Source organism: Castanea sativa, chromosome 11 (assembly GCF_040712315.1).
Source record: "Castanea sativa cultivar Marrone di Chiusa Pesio chromosome 11, ASM4071231v1".
Taxonomy (NCBI): Eukaryota; Viridiplantae; Streptophyta; class Magnoliopsida; order Fagales; family Fagaceae; genus Castanea; species Castanea sativa.
In genome coordinates this window covers 53,176,243-53,193,856 of record NC_134023.1, presented here as the reverse complement: position 1 = coordinate 53,193,856, position 17,614 = coordinate 53,176,243, and the positions used below count along the sequence as shown (strand labels likewise).

General features: G+C 33.5%; 3 protein-coding genes across 4 annotated transcripts; 2 read left to right on the top strand and 1 right to left on the bottom strand.

Annotated features, from left to right (window-relative positions):
* Positions 1 to 1,334: 1,334 nt before the first annotated feature.
* On the top strand, positions 1,335 to 5,674 carry LOC142616716 (uncharacterized). The gene is made up of 8 exons (XM_075789509.1): positions 1,335 to 1,563; positions 1,845 to 2,089; positions 2,238 to 2,399; positions 2,505 to 2,629; positions 2,900 to 2,942; positions 3,033 to 3,225; positions 4,944 to 5,092; positions 5,243 to 5,674. The coding sequence occupies exons 1-8, from the start codon at positions 1,335 to 1,337 to the stop codon at positions 5,672 to 5,674; spliced, it is 1,578 nt and encodes a 525-aa protein (XP_075645624.1).
* A 385-nt stretch (positions 5,675 to 6,059) lies between these two features.
* Positions 6,060 to 12,407, bottom strand: LOC142617823 (metacaspase-1-like). Its single transcript, XM_075790782.1, has 6 exons — positions 12,256 to 12,407; positions 11,666 to 12,135; positions 8,932 to 9,262; positions 7,538 to 7,658; positions 7,026 to 7,241; positions 6,060 to 6,243 (listed from the first exon to the last, which is right to left on the bottom strand). Exons 2-6 carry the CDS (start codon positions 12,102 to 12,104, stop codon positions 6,184 to 6,186), a joined length of 1,167 nt encoding a protein of 388 aa, XP_075646897.1. The 5' UTR covers positions 12,105 to 12,135; positions 12,256 to 12,407; the 3' UTR covers positions 6,060 to 6,183.
* Positions 12,408 to 13,512: 1,105 nt separating this feature from the next.
* Positions 13,513 to 16,093, top strand: LOC142615447 (large ribosomal subunit protein eL43z-like). 2 transcript variants are annotated; one of them, XM_075788187.1, is made up of 5 exons: positions 13,513 to 13,736; positions 14,815 to 14,854; positions 15,431 to 15,519; positions 15,658 to 15,740; positions 15,835 to 16,093. In XM_075788187.1, exons 1-5 carry the CDS (start codon positions 13,734 to 13,736, stop codon positions 15,896 to 15,898), a joined length of 279 nt encoding a protein of 92 aa, XP_075644302.1. In that variant the 5' UTR covers positions 13,513 to 13,733; the 3' UTR covers positions 15,899 to 16,093. The 2 variants fall into 2 exon arrangements, with proteins under 2 accessions (XP_075644302.1, XP_075644301.1); XM_075788186.1 differs by lacking the exon at positions 13,513 to 13,736 and having other exon boundaries at positions 14,809 to 14,854.
* The last annotated feature ends 1,521 nt before the right edge of the window (positions 16,094 to 17,614 follow it).

Below are 17,614 nucleotides of genomic sequence, written 5' to 3'. Positions count from 1 at the left end.
AAATTTTATAATAAATGAACCTTGCACTTCTTTTTAAAAAAAAAATTGTAATATTCTTTTTAAATTTTGAAAATAAATAAGAGAGTGCACGATCAAGAAATTTATGGTTGGTTGTGAGGAAATGTTTTTTCCTCACCTTTTTACGCCACTAAATGGAAGCAGTGCCCCATTTACAATAAAAAAATAATAATTAAATTACCTTTTTACACCCCTATGATTTGACTGTAGTTTTGAGATACTTGTTTTCCATTCAACTGAGTCGATAAAAGTAGTTAGTTTTTATTTGGATTCCATTTAGTAACGGCAAGTAAGCTATTCACGGGTCAGTTCAAGTCAAGTTTGTACTCGAATTGATGACTTTGGGTCCCCAATAATTGAAATTGCCTCTTGATAGTGAAGACCCCCACCAACCGCCATTGGCATTAGGTTGGCTGATTTTTGGGTTAATGGGTGGACACCCTTAATTGTGAGCCCATATTTGGTTGGACACCCTTAATTGTGAGCCCAGAGAAATTGATTGTCACCTTGTCAGAGATAAGATCTTGGAAGGGTACATCAGAATGTTACATGTTAGGACCAATTCATAGATTGCAGACTTGTTGACCAAAGCCTTGAATGCCCAACAATTCTCCTTCCTTGTATCCAAGTTGAATATGGTCAATATTCATGCCCCTCTTCCACTTGAAGGGGGTGTCAAGATGCTAAAGGAAGTGATAGAGACAAGAGCAGAGCTAAGAGCAGACTCAAGAGCATAGATCAGAAGAAAAGATCCAAAGAATTAATTTGTATTGTAATCGACAATACATAACAGATACAAACGACATGTAGTTTAGTTATATATATGTATTTAAAGTAGCATGTGACAGGCATGTGTATTAGTTTGTTAATTTTGTAGTTTGCTAGTTCGTTACTCATAGAGGGAAAGTTAGTTATAGTCTTAGACGTGTATATATATATATATATATATCTATATACATACATACATATATATATATATACATATCAGATTGTATCGGTTTACACATTCAATTCATTCTCAATGAAATAGAGTTCCAATTCTCTAGAACTTTCCTCTGTTTTCTGATATGGTATCAGAGCAATATTTTTTCTTTACTTCCGCTTATTTCTTCATTTAGTTTCTTCTTCAAAAGCTCTTCAAAAGCTAGGTTTTCTTTTTCGAAGCTTCATCAATGGCGTCCTTTGATCAAGCATCTACGAGCATTACCATTGATGAATCACATCCCTTTTACCTTCACCACACCGAGAGTCCTGGTGCGATTCTCGTATCTTAGCCACTAATTGGAGGAGAAAACTACCCTACATGGGCACGATCTATGGAGAGAGCTCTTAGGATCAAGAATAAATTTTGGTTGATTAATGGCTCTACTTTTCTGACTTCTGCCATGGAGAAGGCTCGTCTTCTTGTTCAAAGTTGGTCACGATGCAATGAAATTGTGGTTTCTTGGATCATCAATTGTGTTTCCCCTAAGATTGCAACTAGTATGGTGTATTGCAGAACTGCCAAGGAAGTTTGGAAGAAGCTTCAAAACATGTTCTCTCAAGGCAATAGACCTAGGGTTTACCAATTGTAGAAAGATCTTGCTAGTATTTCTCAAGGGGAATTCACTGTGAGTGACTATTTACCAATCTTTCAATCTTGTGGGATGAGATACAAAACTATGAACCACTTCCTCTTTGTTCTTGTGAGAAGTGTGTGTGTCATGTGAATGAAAAGATTTCTAATCTTCATCACAAAGAAGCAATTATGCAGCTTCTAATGGGTCTCAATGATTCATTGACTCACATTTGAGGCCAAATTCTATTGATGGATCCTATTCCTTCAGTTGATAAGGTGTATTCATTGTTGGTTCAAGATGAAAGGCAGAGGTCAGTTGGACACAACAACAATGGCCTTTTTGTTGAATCCACAACCCTCACAGCAAAAACAATGAATCTTGGTTTTGGTTCCAAGACTTTCAAGAAAGGAAAGGAGAGGCCTACTTGTAGCCATTGTGGATTGCTTGGTCATACCGTGGAGAAATGTTACAAAATCCATGGATATCCTCTCGGATATAAGACCAAAGGAATGGCAAATTAGGTCTCCTCTCTTGATTCTGTTCAAGAGTCTGTTGCCACTACTAATCCACAACATTTTCCTTTTACATTGGAGCAATGTCAGAAACTGCTTGCTATAATTGGAGGGTCTGAATAGAACTGCTTTTGGTTGTGGTACATAGGTTATTGACACAAGTGCAAGTGATCATATTGCTTGTTCTCTTTCACTTTTTCAATCTTATAATGCTGCTGCCCATTGTGTTGTTGAATTACCTAATGGTGAATCAGCCCATGTCACACACATTGGTACTGTCAAACTATCCAATTCCCTTATTCTTGAACATGTTCTTTGTGTTCCTTCTTTTTCCTTTGATCTTGTGTCTGTCAGTCAACTCACTCAAAGCTTGCCTCTTTGTCTTGTGTTTTTGTCTCAATTTTGCTTTATTTAGGACCTTTCTTGTTGGAGGACGATTGGAGTGGGTGAAGTCCAACATGGTCTGTATCTGCTGCAGAATACCACTTCTACGACTCCACCTTCTCTGTCAAATTACATCTCCACCAACAAGATCCTTAAGTAAGCTTTTTCTGCATCTATTTCTAATAAATATATGCCCATCTTGTGGCCTTTTAGATTAGGACATCCTTCTTTTAATAAATTTTCATCTTTGCAAGATGTATTACCTTCATTTTCTACCAAATGTAATGACATTTGTACTATCTGTCCTTTGGCTAAGCAAAAAAGGCTGTCATTTCCTTCAAACAGTAATATAAGCACTGAACCATTTGCTTTCATTCATGTGGATGCTTAGGGTCCATATTCTGTTTGTACTCATGATATTTTTAGGTTCTTTCTTACCATTGTTGATGATGCCACTAGGTCTACTTGGGTATATCTCATGAAAACTAAGTTTGATGTTAAATAGCTTTTAATATCCTTTTATAACAGGATTTTGACTTAATTTAACACTGATATTAAGGCAATCAGATCAGATAATGCCCCCGAGTTTTCTCTGTCAGACTTTTATAGTGATCATGGCATTGTGCATCAAAAGAGTTGTGCTTATACACCTCAGCAAAATTTTGTGGTTGAGAGAAAGCATCAACATCTTTTGAATGTTGCTAGATCTCTTAAGATTCAATCTAATCTGCCCTCAGCATATTGGGGTGATTGTATTCTAAGAACTACTAATCTACTTAATAGGTTGCTTATGCCTTTGTTGGGTCACAAATCTCCATTTGAGCATTTATTTCATCAACAACCTTCCTTTACCCATCTTAGAGTATTTGGTTGCTTGTGCTTTGTTTCCACTCATTCTGCTCACAGGTTGAAGTTTAATTCTAGAGCTTCACCATGTATCTTTTTAGGCTACCCTTTTAATATGAAGGGTTATAAGGCCCTTAACCTTCATACTAAGAAGATCATTGTCTCTAGAGATGTTGTTTTCCATGAGTCTATCTTCCCTTTTTCAAATTGGCAAAACTACATTGATAGTCCTTGAAGTTTACTTGATGTGCGCAATTGGTCCCTTAAGTTTCAATTGAGTGCTATTAGTCCCTCAAGTTTCAAAACTAAACACTGTTAATCCTTTATTAACTTCCGTTAGTATTATTGCTTATGTGGCTAACGGAATAGTGATGTGGCATTATTTTAATTGATGTGGTATTTACTATTTATTTTTATTTAAAAAATATTCATGTCATAAACTCATAAAAGCAAATAATTGACCCAGTTCAAGTGGGTTAATACCCAAATCAAACAAAAATTACCAGTCTAAAACTAACATAAGAGATTGATAGCCCAAGACCATCGTTCTTCTTCACACGACAGCAGCGCTGTCATCCTTGACAACCACTTTGATTTATGGTCATGCTTGCAACTTTTGCACAACCATTGCTTTGCACCTCCCCTCTCATCTTTGGCCAACCCATCTAGTTTGTGTTGTCACTAGGCAATTGGGACATGATAGGAAGCACTCTTTCGGTGATATGAGTGGTGATGAGGAAATTTCTAGAGCACCATGATTTTAATATTGGTTGTGCAACATATGATTTTTTTGTGCACCAACTCAATCTGTTGTTGAATTTTTCGATTGATGATTAAGGTTCTGGACATGGGTCTTGTAGATTATTCAGTTGGATTTGTTCCGTTTTGATTGTACTTGCTATGTACATATGTGCTTTTGATTTCTTGTGGCACCAACTATAATTGGAGGTGAATTTTGTAGAGAAGACTTTCATTGTATTGGATAAGGCGGTAGTTGATGGAGGGTTTATTCATGGAGATTCCCTTGTTGAAGGTCAATTAAATTTATAGTCTTTTGACCAATTGCCCTTAGTTCTTTTGTTGTGTGAGCTCAACCATGAATCAAAATGGATGTGGAGGAGGATGATGTTGCTAAGGCTCGGGGAAGAAGATGCTATTGCCAACAGAGGAAGGCAACATTGTGTGGAGGAGGACGATGGTGTTGGGGTCTCGTTAATTTTATTGGGAATTTTGGTTTGATTTGGTTACTTGAACTGGGTTAGATATTTTTTTTTATGAGTTTATGGTATGTCTAATTTTTTTAAAATAAAAATAAATACCACATCAGTTAAAAAATGTCACATCACTATTCTGTTAGCCACATAGACAATAATATTAATGACAGTTAACAAAGGATTAATAGCACTCAGTTTTGAAACTTAAGGGACTAACAGTACTCAGTTGAAACTTAAGGAACCAATTGTGCACATTAAGTAAACTTCAGGGACCAATAGTGTAGTTTCGCATTTCAAATTCTCCCCTTCCTTATCTGGTTTACATTCTTTGACCTTCCCTTTATTTGATTCACCTGCTCCTGTTTTTGACTCTTCCTTTTGTCCAATTTTTATTCCTGTTCCACTTGCAGACTCCACTCTTGTTGTTGAGCATGTTCCTGGTTCCCACACTTGTTCAAACACTTCTTCCCCTTCTTCTATTCTTATTGGTTCTTTACCTATTCCTTTAGGTTCTCCTTCCACTTCTATTTCCCATTCTGATGTTCCTGTTCAGTCCAATGTCCACCTTGGTTAGTCCACTGTCCATCTTGATCAGTCCCCTCCTGTACATAGTGAACATCATGCTCCTCCTTCTTCCAATCCACCTCTTAGAAAATCCACTAGGATTTCTCACAGGCCTGCTTATTTGCAAGCTTATAAGTGTAATTAGGTGTCTCAAGTTCCATCTAGTACTGCTTACCCTTTATCTTCTTACCTGTCTTCCCATAAATTGTCTCCAAAACACTTGCACTTCTGTAATGTCATTTCCTCAATTGAGGAGCCCAAATTCTATCACCAAGCAGTTCAAGATCCCAAGTGGAGAGAGACTTTGGCAGTTGAGATTTCTGCCCTTGAAGCTAGTTACACTTGGACCCTCACTGCTCTTCCACCTCAAAAAAAGACAATCGGCTATAAGTGGGTGTATAAGGTGAAGTACAAATCTAATGGTATTGTGGAGAGATATAAAGTCAGGTTGGTGGCTAAAGGCTTCACTCAGAAAGAAGGCCTTGATTATATTGAAACTTTCTCACTTGTTGCAAAGCTTGTTACTGTCAAATGTCTTCTTGCAGTGGCTGTTGTGCAAGGCTGGTATCTTTGTTAACTTGATGTCAACAATGCTTTCTTTCATGGTGAATTGAAAGAAAAGGTCTATATGGATCTCCTACTAGGCTTCCATAGCAAGAGGGGGCTGGTATGCAAGCTTACTAAGTCCTTGTATGGACTAAAACAAGCTTCAAGGCAATGGTTTGCCAAGTTTTCTACTGCATTAATTCTTCTCAGATTCACATAGTTCAAGGCTGACTACTCACTTTTCACTAAGAAAAATTCTACCTATTTTATTGCTCTATTACATATCAGATTGTATCAGTTTACACATTCAATTCATTCTCAATGAAATAGAGTTCCAATTCTCTAGAACTTTCCTCTGTTTTCTGATAAGATATAATCTAATTGAAGTTTATTTCCCAAATGTTGTACCACATAATAAGTATTATACATGAGGCATAATATTATTTCTTACAAAATATTTTGAATGCACTGTGCATTGCAAGTCATTGACTAGTCAATACCATTATATAATACTTCAACCCATAAATAAACTATTAAAAATCATAAGGAAAAAGGTTTTGTATACACATCAAATGGCTGGCAGGCAGTCAGCTGTGGCTCCTGTAAACGAATAATACACAATGGAAAATGAGTCAAAAGTACTAACAATTCGTTGCTCGCATAAATTCAGGAAGACATCAAACATCATAGAAATTAATAATTAGTTATACACATCTGATGAGCTTTGACTTAAAAGAGTAAATGGTCATTTAATTTTTTATTATTTTTTAAATCTAATGCTATACATGCACATCAATTTGTAGTAGATATCCCTTGAATAGAAGAGTCTCTTGTCCGTGGTACTTTTTGTGTTATACTTCATAACCTATCAATTGCAATAGCTAATATATAATATTTTTTATTTTCATTTTAAGATGAGATTATTTGCTATATAAATATATATATATATATAATAAATTATGATTAATCAACGCTTATTTGTTTTGAAAATAATATTTTCTAGAAAATGAGTCATTTTTTAAAGATTATTTTCTATAAAATTATCTCATTTTCCTATGTTTGATATAAACCTTAACTAAGTTAAAAATAATTTTCTAATTTCCCTTATTTAACTTGCTGAGAAATAGATCCGTTTTTCAAAATAATTTAATGGAAAACAATTTCTAAAATAAGCTATATTTTTTCTGTTGACCAAAAATAGTTTTCTTTTAACTTATTTTTTTTATACTATCAAACACTAAAAAACATTGAAAATTATGTTTTCCATTGAAACAAACAAAAGAGTATAAAGTAGAATAAAACTGAGACAGTTTTAATTGATGTCATAGATAGAAAAATTTTCATGACACCCTAGATTAAGTAACAATATAGGAAGCAAATACCTGTCTTAGCCCACCACCAACACTTCCCCCTATCAAAAGCATATTCAGGAGAGATGTCACAACACCACCACCAACACCAAGGTCATTCCTGCCCGTACCTCGAATGGCAGTACGCATGGAATTGAGTACACTCCCATATGTAGTTGCATGCCCACGCTCAATTGCTTGGATGAAGCAGTAAGTCATGGCTCCTGTTGATGTGATCTTTGATAGAGCCTGCAATCTCCATAAAAACATCATATAACATCTTCTTGTTGCCGGTGTAGGTGTTATTATTGTTATGGGAAAAATCTTTGTTTCACACTCGCTTTTGCATATTTGCATATTCAATACACACTCTCTTTAAAATTGTGTTTTCAAAATGCAATTTCAGATAAAATTGTGAAATTATTTTTGTAATCATTAATATCGTATGTTATTATCGTCTTCATGTCATTTTGAGCTATGATAACTAGTATAGTTCTATAAAACATTTCCAAAGTGCATGTTTGCTTGGATTTACAAATACTTACAGATGATTCAGCAGAGGTCTGATCATCCTCGCAACTACTAAAGGAAATAACTTCTCCACCACTTGTTCCTTTCCATATACCTGATCGAGGGCGATGATCCTCCCATATATATTGTCCAGCCCTATTATTACCAAGAAGAAAGCGTAAGTTGTGGATAAGAAAAACTTTATAAAATACATAGAAATTTGGGGAAATGTTTTACAATAAATTATGTTGAAAAAAGAAAAACTAAATCTCAATGAAAATATGAGTGTTATGTATCATTTATATATAGACATCCATGATTTTTTTGTGTTCGTGTGTTCTAATAAGTATTATTGTTTCTTAAAAAAAAAAAAAATCATCCATGATACAAAAAAAAAAAAAATTCAGATAGCACAGACTCAGCGCTAATGATATAATTAGATAACAAAGAAAAACTTAGGGTATGTTTGGTAACTGTTTTTTCCCCATATTTTCTGTTTTCAAAAATAATTTTTCATTTTTGAAACTAAAAAACTTGTTTGGCAACCAAAAATGGACAGAAAACAAAAACTATTCTCAAAACTTAATTTGTGAAGGAAACTGAAAACATGCAAAAAGCTGTTTTCAGTTTCTAATTTTCAAAAGTCATTAAAAATACGCATTTAATTTAATGAATTTAACTCATTTAATGAGTTATCATTAGAGTTCAAATCTTAATAACAATATATTTTAGTATTTTCTATTTTTTTCTTCAAAAAACTATCTTTTTAATTTCAACTAACCAAACATGTTTTTTATTTCAAAAATACAAAAAAATTGTTTTTTCTTTATATTCTCAAAAACAAGTTTTTGAAAATAGAAAACAAAAACTGTTACCAAACATAACCTTTATATGTATATGTTATGTGTAATGTGTCCATGTATGTGGATAGCTTTGCTTCAAAGTTGATGTTATCTTTTAGGCTTTTAGCAATTGTAATCTTAGTCATCTACATATGTTGGATAATTACTCATTCTTATTGTTAATAAGAATGCGTATCAGAATTTATAAAAATTAAAGTCTATTTTTGGTCTGATTTTTTCCTCAAATTAAAACAAATTATTTTCTCTTTCCCATTGTACAAATCACTCTGAAAAAACGTGTGTTACATGCTTAAGTCACCATAGCCCCACCAGTGAGATGTGTGTTACTTGCTAAGAATGAGGTGGCCATAATAGTACATTTATAACTATAAACATGTTTAATATTAGGGAAAAATTTCTCTTACATTGTTGATATGCATTTCGTACACATAATATTCATACTTTAACGAGCAATGTTCATATTCTTTTTATTACTGATACTCATATTTAAAACATGAAATAAGTGATGTGTGTAGACGATGTACAATAAAAAATGTGCAAGAATCAAAGCCTTTAATATCACTAACCTATTCATCCGGCAAAGGAATGGCAAATCTAGTACCGTGCCACTATGACCAGCATCTATTATTGCATGAAGCTTAACACCAAGAGGAAGAGGTCTGACAATTGTTGCATTGATATCATTATCAACAATCATACCCTGAGTTTCGAAGTCCAAAGGACATAGAGTTTCATTGTATCCATCGACTTCATTTCCTCTAGAGTTCCTCTGTCGTGAACCATGACCAGAATAGTGAAACAGTAGAGAATCTCCAGGTTGGCAACCTTGTACAAGCCAATTTAATGCCATCCTAATGTTGTACTTGGTTGGAATTCTGTATGGATCAATTTCTTCTTCTGCATTTCATATTTCAGGTAAGAATTACCACTATCATGTTTTAAGAATTACCACAGCCATAACTAGTAAAGTTCTAAAAAAACCTTTGTTTCTTTTAAAGCAGGGCCTGCTTAGAAAAACTGAAATAAAACTGTTTTCTAAATTAAGTATTTGCTTTTATTGTTTCTTAAGAAAAAAAGTATTTGCTTTTACTGGTAGGCCTCTCAGTCATGCAAAAACAAACATTGCACAAATCAACCTGAAAAGTAACACCTTGACATGGGAATCCTCCAAAAATCGCAGATATGCAACCTTGGTAATAATGACAAGTGAGACCAACATGTGGTGATGAACTGATGATTTGTATGTATCAACAGATCTAGCTTTGTTGCCTTGCACAGATTTCTTCAATTATTTGTAGGCCAATTGATGGAAGGAGAATATTTAAAATTATTTCAACATTTATTATTTCAGATTTTTTTTTCTCATTTGAAAAATTTCCTATTTTTTTAAATTTCACTTTTGAAATTTGAATTTAATTTTGGCTTGATATACGGAAATTTATTGTATTGGCAAATCCGGTCCTAATGGCCTATTTGGATGGAGGGGGGAAGGAGAGAGAGTGGAGGGGAGTAGAGTAGTGTTAGCTAAAAATAAGTTAATTTTGTACTAAATCTACTCTGCTTTACTTTACTCCCTCTCCCTTCCCATAAATCCAAACGGACCATAAAAGCCACCCAATTATCATATTTTCAAGCAGGCACTAGTTTTCCCCTAGAGGACTTAGGAAAGTCTCGTTTTTTTCTTAAGAAAGAGATACCTTCCATTTTATCAGTAGCCAAGGCCAAGACTAGAAGACAGAGTCCTACCATCATTAGGGATTCAAAATAAAGAAATAGCAAGCCAAAACGATGACTGGAGATAATTGTTTGGACATGAGATGTGGACAAGTTTTAGCCTAGCTCCTAGAAGAAGGTGCTCTCAAATCCTATTTAAAAAAAGGCTCCAAGAATAGTTGAACATTGCAATTTGAATTCAAAATTTCTAAATAGAAAATAATTTTTCAAGCTTAGTGTGGTGACTCCAAACACCGTTAGGTGATGAAGTCTAGAGTTTCCTACATATTCTGGGTAGTAAAACCAAGAATTTGTCTTTTTTTTTTCTTCCTTATTTCTATTTTCCACACTTGTCATCCTAGATCAACTATGCGGTTAGTTATCCCACATAGGGCCGGCCCAACAAAATTTGGGGCCTAAGGCAGAAATTTTATATGAGGCCTTTTTATATGTAAACATTAATTAAATAAATATATATAATACAAATTAAATTAAGACTAATTTGATGTAAATACAGAAATTTATGAATAATAATAATTAAACTAAAGTTAATTTCATACAGAGGATTGAATATCATAGTTGAACCATAAATTTAAACAAAAAGAACTAGAAAAAATATTATTTTTTTAAAAAAGAAACTTACTATAACTTGGATATATAACTATGCATAGTTAAGTACCGTTGTAACCTCAATTTTAATTTATATATTCTTTTTAAGAGAAAGAGATAGATAAATATTATTTGGTGCGTGGCTTTGTAGGATATTAGTTTACAAAAATTAAGATCTCAAACTATTAGAGGAGATTAGTCATCATTGATGTTCTATCACATTTGAAGCATTTTTTTTGAAACATTTTAGGGTTTCAATTGGTTTTAATTTCTATTGGTCTCCTATTTTGGAAGCCTTGTTAGAAATGAACAATTGGTTTTAAAAATGTTCACAATATAATGTGATAATGACTGTAATTGATAAAATTCAACAACTTAATTTATTTGTGTTTGAATTAATTTTTTATGTGATTGGTGACATGTTAGTTAAATTTAAATTTAAACCTATAGTAAAATTTGTAGTATTTTTAACATCACTTTAAAAAAAAGTACTAATTATTTAAAAAATGTTATATTTTTATAAAATTTTGGGTCTTTACAAATGAAAATAGGACCTTTTTTTAGTGGGGAATTTTTTTTTTGGTTGTGGGGCCTTAGGCCTAGGCCTAAGTTGCCTCGGCCTTGAGCCGGCACTGATCCCACAAATCTTTTCTCCGTACAAGACCAAGGCTCAAGAAAGATACAAGAGGCAAGCTCAATCGAGAATATACTAGCACATATAATGCTTTACATAGTACAATCCAAATCAACCTAACATATGCTTAGACATATATCCACACTCTCACACATGAAATTTTGGTTGCAAAAGCAAGCTAAAGGATGAGGCCTTACTAACATACATACATACATACATACAAAATGATCATACTCATGTTACAAATTACTACAATAAGAAAGAGATGAAACAAACCATTCTGCTAAGAGTCACAGATGCATACATAGACACATGCCTACAAAGATACAAAGATAGGTACATACCGGTGAGCATGAGAATGGACTCTTGGGGGAAGTGAAACTTATTGATCAAGAGGTATCGCATGCATTTAGCGTCATTGATGCAACCTTTGAGCTCGTGTCTTGAGTACCTATATGATATCCCCACGATCACCGCCTTCTTTCTCCCGTGTGCATTGAGGGGAGGCCCTGGAGGCATGCGGTTGTACAGAAATGGAGGAGGAGGTACGTTGAATAAGGGCAAAGTTGAAAAAGGAGGAGGAAGAGGAGGAGGAGCAGGAGTAGGCAGCATATTGCAAGGAATAACGATGTGTGTGATAGCTTGGCATAGTGCACATCGGATCACTGTGGCACCTGCAGGGAGCTGCAATGGAGTGCGGCAATTGGAGCAATTCACTAGCATTGGCATGGTTCTTGATTTCTTGGTAATTTTGGGCCCAAAGGGCATTACACCGAATTCCATGTGAGAGGTGTTACACTTATCCCCGTTACACCTAATATCATCTCCCAATCATGGGTGTAATTGATGATTAAACACAGTTATTTTAATTTATTTGGTTAATTATATAAATTTTCTACTGAGAAATTTTGCAACTTACAAAGTTATAACTTACCAGAGTTAACTTTGAACTTTGGTTGGAGGAGCTTGGAACTTCGTATGTCCTGGTTGAACTACCTCAGTTCTTATTAGAAATCCGATGTATTAAGAAGGTTTAGCTCTTTCTTTTTGTTTTGGATCGGTCTAGAACTAAGAAGTAATTAAGAACCACAGTGATAAAAACTAAAAAGTTGTGCAAAGACACTAGGATTGATACACACTTATAATTTATTTGCCACTGTATTGAGAGTATATATAGGAAATGAAAGGAATCTGGAATGTAATTGATTGAACAAGTTGGCTCGGTTGAATAAAGGAGTTTTACACATGTACGGTTGGCCTTGGTCATAGTGGGCACACATTTTATTTTCATTTGTATAATATTCTATTCTGGTCCTATCTTTTTTCTTTTTTTCTTTTTGAGTAATATTCTAGGCTTACCTTAGGCAAAATAAGGAAGTGGGCACTAGAAATTGGATATGCTTTGTGCTTTCTAAAATTCTATTCATTTATTTGTATATAAATAAATGAAGTGACTCGAACTTCAAAATGCAGAAAACATGATAATGTGGTTAAGTAGCCGTACGCCTTGCTGTGAACTAGTGGTACCCATGGGAGTAGTGATACGCCTTGATATGCACTGGTGGTACCCATGAGCTTACCAAAAAAGCCCAAGTGACAATGTACCATGGGGTGTGGGGTGATGACTACATAAGGGAGTCTCTTTTTTTTCCCTAAAAAATAAAAGAGATGATAAATTAATGTCAATAGTGGACCTAAATAAAAAACAATAAAAACTTGTCAATATTGTGAAAAATGTTATGCAACATTACTCATTCTTTAATTGTTATGTTTGAATGATCATTAAATAATTAAAAAAAGTTGAAAATTGATAAGAAAAAATATGGATACAAATGAGTTGAGTCGAGTTGAATGTTAAAATCTTAGGATTTCTTTTATTAATTTTATTTCGAATATGAGTTCAAATTGAACATGAGTTCAATTGTATTACTAAACAAAATTATATATTCAAACTTGTTTTATTTTATTGTTGAACAAATTCAAACTTTTTCACTAGTTAACTTATTATTTTTCTATAGATATCAAATGCTCAAAAAATAAAATTATATACAAATTTATATAAATATATGATGATAATTAATAATTTATTATATTTTAGTGAGGAAAATAAAAATTTAGCCCAAACTGTATATAAAGTAAAAAAATTGCAATTTTTGTCTTAAAATAAAATCCAAAAGAGAAGATGGAACTCATAGGCCTTTGGGTTCACAAACCCGGCCCATGTACACAGGCCTCCAAGAGGAAACATAAACCCTAGTGGCCTCTCTCTCTCTCTCTCTCTCTGTCTTTGTCTCTATATATAAATACATATATATAAAGCTATTAAAGAAACCATACGCTTAGCTTGGCCGCTCGTGAACAGAGAGACTTCATCTTCTAGGGTTTCCAGCTCCTCCTCAGCCCCAAACCAAAATGGTACTCTCTCAGCCTGTGATGTTCAAGTTTGAACTGGAAAATGGATCTGATTTATGTTTTTTGCATTTGGGTTTTGAGAAAACTGTCAGATTTTAGCTTTAAAATCGTGTTTGCTTTCATTTTTTCCCTATTGTTTGGTTGCTGAGAAAATAGTAAAGGTGAATTTTTTTTTGTTTGTTTGTTGTTTATATGATATTATTATGCTTACCCATATGCTGGTTTAGCTTGAATCTGATGATTTTTTTCTGTTTGGATATTATTGTTTTTTGAAAATATTTGATTTGAAATCAGCTTAAGTAAACCAATTGAAATAGATGGTTTAAGTAGCTTAGAGGCTTTGAATCTATTAAAGATTTTCTGGGTTGTTTATATTTTGTTGGAATTTTTAATTGCTGAAGTAATATTAAAAGAAAACAGTTCAATCCTGTTTGAACAATAGTATTACAGATGATTGTCTTCTTTTTACCCAGAAGACAATGGTTTAAGGTTTATATGTTTCGATGTGATGTGATAGTGTGTATTGGAGTATAGGGTGGTTCTGTTTGTAATGGTATGGAGATCCTATAATTTTGGACATGCTATGTTGGGTGGTAACTAAATTTGTGATTCCAATTGGGTTGATATGAATAGGTTTAACCGTTTTTTTGGGATGTGTACATTTTGTTTCTGAAAATGTCGATGCAACTTAGGAGTGGTAGTACTTGTGCACTGCTTTATGGGTCTACTTTGTAGTTTGATATCCTAGGCTGCTGTTTTATTGTCCTATTTTTGTGAAAGCATGTGTTGCCATCTGGTCTGTGTCATTTCTGGCTGATTTTGTATGTAGTGAGATGACTTATTTCATAATTTTTTGGAGTTTTTCTTTTATCATATGAGTAATAGCACTGTGATATTTTTTTTTCCTTGAGCTTTGATTCTAGTGTTGTTTCTTTGTTCCTGTTTACCAGTAATGGATGCGTTTATTGTTGGTTGATATTAATCATAGATATGAAAATGACTATTTCTCGGTTGCCTTTTAATTCTTGCTTTTCATGGTTTGTGCCTTACCTTCTGTCTTGATCATTCTGATGTTATGCAGACTAAGAGAACCAAGAAGGCCGGTATCGTTGGGAAGTATGGTAAGTTCTACATAAATTTTCCTCTTTGATATACATCTCTTGAAATATATAGATCAATGGGAAGATGTGCTAACTCTTTTTTGCATTCACACTACTGGGCTAGAATAATTGTAGATGATAGGAAAAACAAGGTTAATGTTGTGTAACTAAGACTCAAATAATATGACTTCCTAATGAACTCTCACGTTTGATTTTATGGACTAAATTTTGTGTGGCATACTGTGCTTTTGATATTACAAATTCTTGCAGTTGGTATTGTATCATTCACTCAGGAATCAGGATGCTGTCAAAAGTTTCATTTTTCAAACACTTGTGCAAAATTTATAGAAACCATGAATACAATCTCAACTCAAACAAATTGAAAATTCAAAAACTAAACAAACCCAATGTTCAAAACCATAAAAGGAGGACCTGACTTATATAAAATCATGGACCAGCATGTGGCCAACCCAATCTACACTCCCAAACACTGTTACTTCCTAGCAAATTGGCAAGATTAATATAAGAACCCAACTGGATAAGAACCAACCACACCTTTTATGATTAAGTTATCGTACTTATATTGTTTTATTTCAGGGACCCGATATGGTGCTAGTTTGAGGAAGCAGATTAAGAAGATGGAAGTCAGCCAGCACAGCAAATACTTCTGCGAGTTTTGTGGGAAGGTATCTCCCCTTGTGTCCATCTCCTATCATTGAGTGATTACTCAGATGCTGGACTCTGGTTAATGGCTTTGCTGGAGTTCCATTTAAGTCTCTGCTTTAATTCAAGCTATCATTTTAATGAATGGTGTAATTTTGCAGTTTGCAGTGAAGAGAAAGGCTGTGGGCATCTGGGGTTGCAAGGATTGTGGAAAAGTGAAAGCAGGAGGCGCTTACACATTGAAGTAAGGATTTTTCTCAAAGCTTTGAGTTTGTTATTCATTTAAAACTTTGATGTTTGAGGATTCTAATTTCTGTTTTTCTGCTTTACTTTGACAGTACCGCAAGTGCTGTGACTGTTAGGAGTACCATCAGAAGGCTGAGGGACGCGACTGAGAATTAAACTGCATTTTCTTGTTTGTCTTAAATTTTGACATTATCGTCCTCAATGTAGTTTTTGTTAAAGGATGTTTAACTGAGGTGGGAGTATCTTATTTTCATACTTTGTCAGATGTCCTGATGCAGACCTAGCAGATTCATCTGGTTTTTCTGTTTATTATTAATTTTTACTTTAAAGGCTGCAGCTTTGTTTCTCTCCTGTCTGGGTTTGCATGATGTATGAAATTAAGGTTGATAGGCCATCCTAAAGATAAGCCTTTTATATGCTAAACACATTAGAGTAACTCTTTTCTCTTTTATATGTTATTGGTTCTTTTTTTCTTTTTCTTTTTTTAATGTAAATTCACTATAGAAATTTCTTTTTTGTCTACCAGTAATTAATAATAACTTATCCCTTAAGATTTGTTGTAAACATAGTATTTTTCAAAATATAATTTTCATTTTTAAACTTTACCTTAAGCTCACTTTTCGTCCCTAATCTTTGTAAATAGTGCTTATTTAATGGTCTAAGGACAAAAATAGGAACAAAGGACTTTTTGCAATTATATAATATAGGAATGAAAAAAAAAGAATAATATATATTTTTTATTTAGTTTTGAGTAGAAAAAGTAGAACATTTCGATAGGTTAGGAATCAAGAACCCACTCTTTAAAATTTATAAGTGAAATATGTACCTTTGGTAAGCATTATAGCAACTGAGAAACAGAATTGGTGTCTGAGGATTTTAGTTGTTTTTGCCTCAATCATAGCGCTAGTATCTAGTGAACAAATGCTTTGATTCTTTATAGAGATTGATATCAGCGCTATTTTATTAATTAATTTTCCAATTGTTTTATTTTCAATCGATAATTTTTTTGGTAATGAATGAATCGATGAATAAAGTTAAATTCTTTTTCATGAGAGTTGTTTTCGGTAATCACCTTCATTTTCAATGGTTAAATACCATGAATTTTTTTAATAAAAAAAACTCTTACGAAAAATCACCCTGGTGAGGCATTTTCACCGTTATAAATGTATTATCTGCTGTTGACTCGCATAATTTGATGAGTTTGCAAATGGTTTCACTAGAAAATGCTGTAGATTAGAGTAATGTAATATGGGTTTCAACCAGGGCAGTTGCATTCAGTTTGGTCATGTAGGATTTGTATCTGTTGGTAAGAATCATATACGTAGTTTGTGGATTACCATCTCCCTTTTCTTATTCCAGATCCTTCAAAACGCAGCAACATGGATCATTATTTATTCTTATGTTTGGTAGTGCTGAAAATTCATACAAAGGATTCAATCACTTTACTCGGTTTATTTATTCTTATGTTTTCCTTTCCTCTTTTTTGGAACCTTAAAACCTCTTTGAAGTTCTGTGTGGATATTTTTGTTCTACACTAATTGTAAATATTCTATGCGTCCTAAGTTGTTAGTCTTCTATTCTATTTTGGGATGTCTCAAAATAAAGTACTCTTGTCAAAATTAATAAATAAAATTCGTATCTTACCCTTTACTTTATTTAAAAAGTCAATGTCATTCTTTCTCTATAGTTTAAATTAATGAAAGTAGTTTGTGCATTTTTAACTGATAAATAATACATTAAATGATGTTTCCTTAAAAAGTTCAACTTTTTAAACAAGGCTAACATTTTGGAATAGAGGAACCATCTTTTCCTCCTAACTAGACAGACAACCATGGGAAAATTGGAAATTCTTAGGGTTTCTTAAATATTACC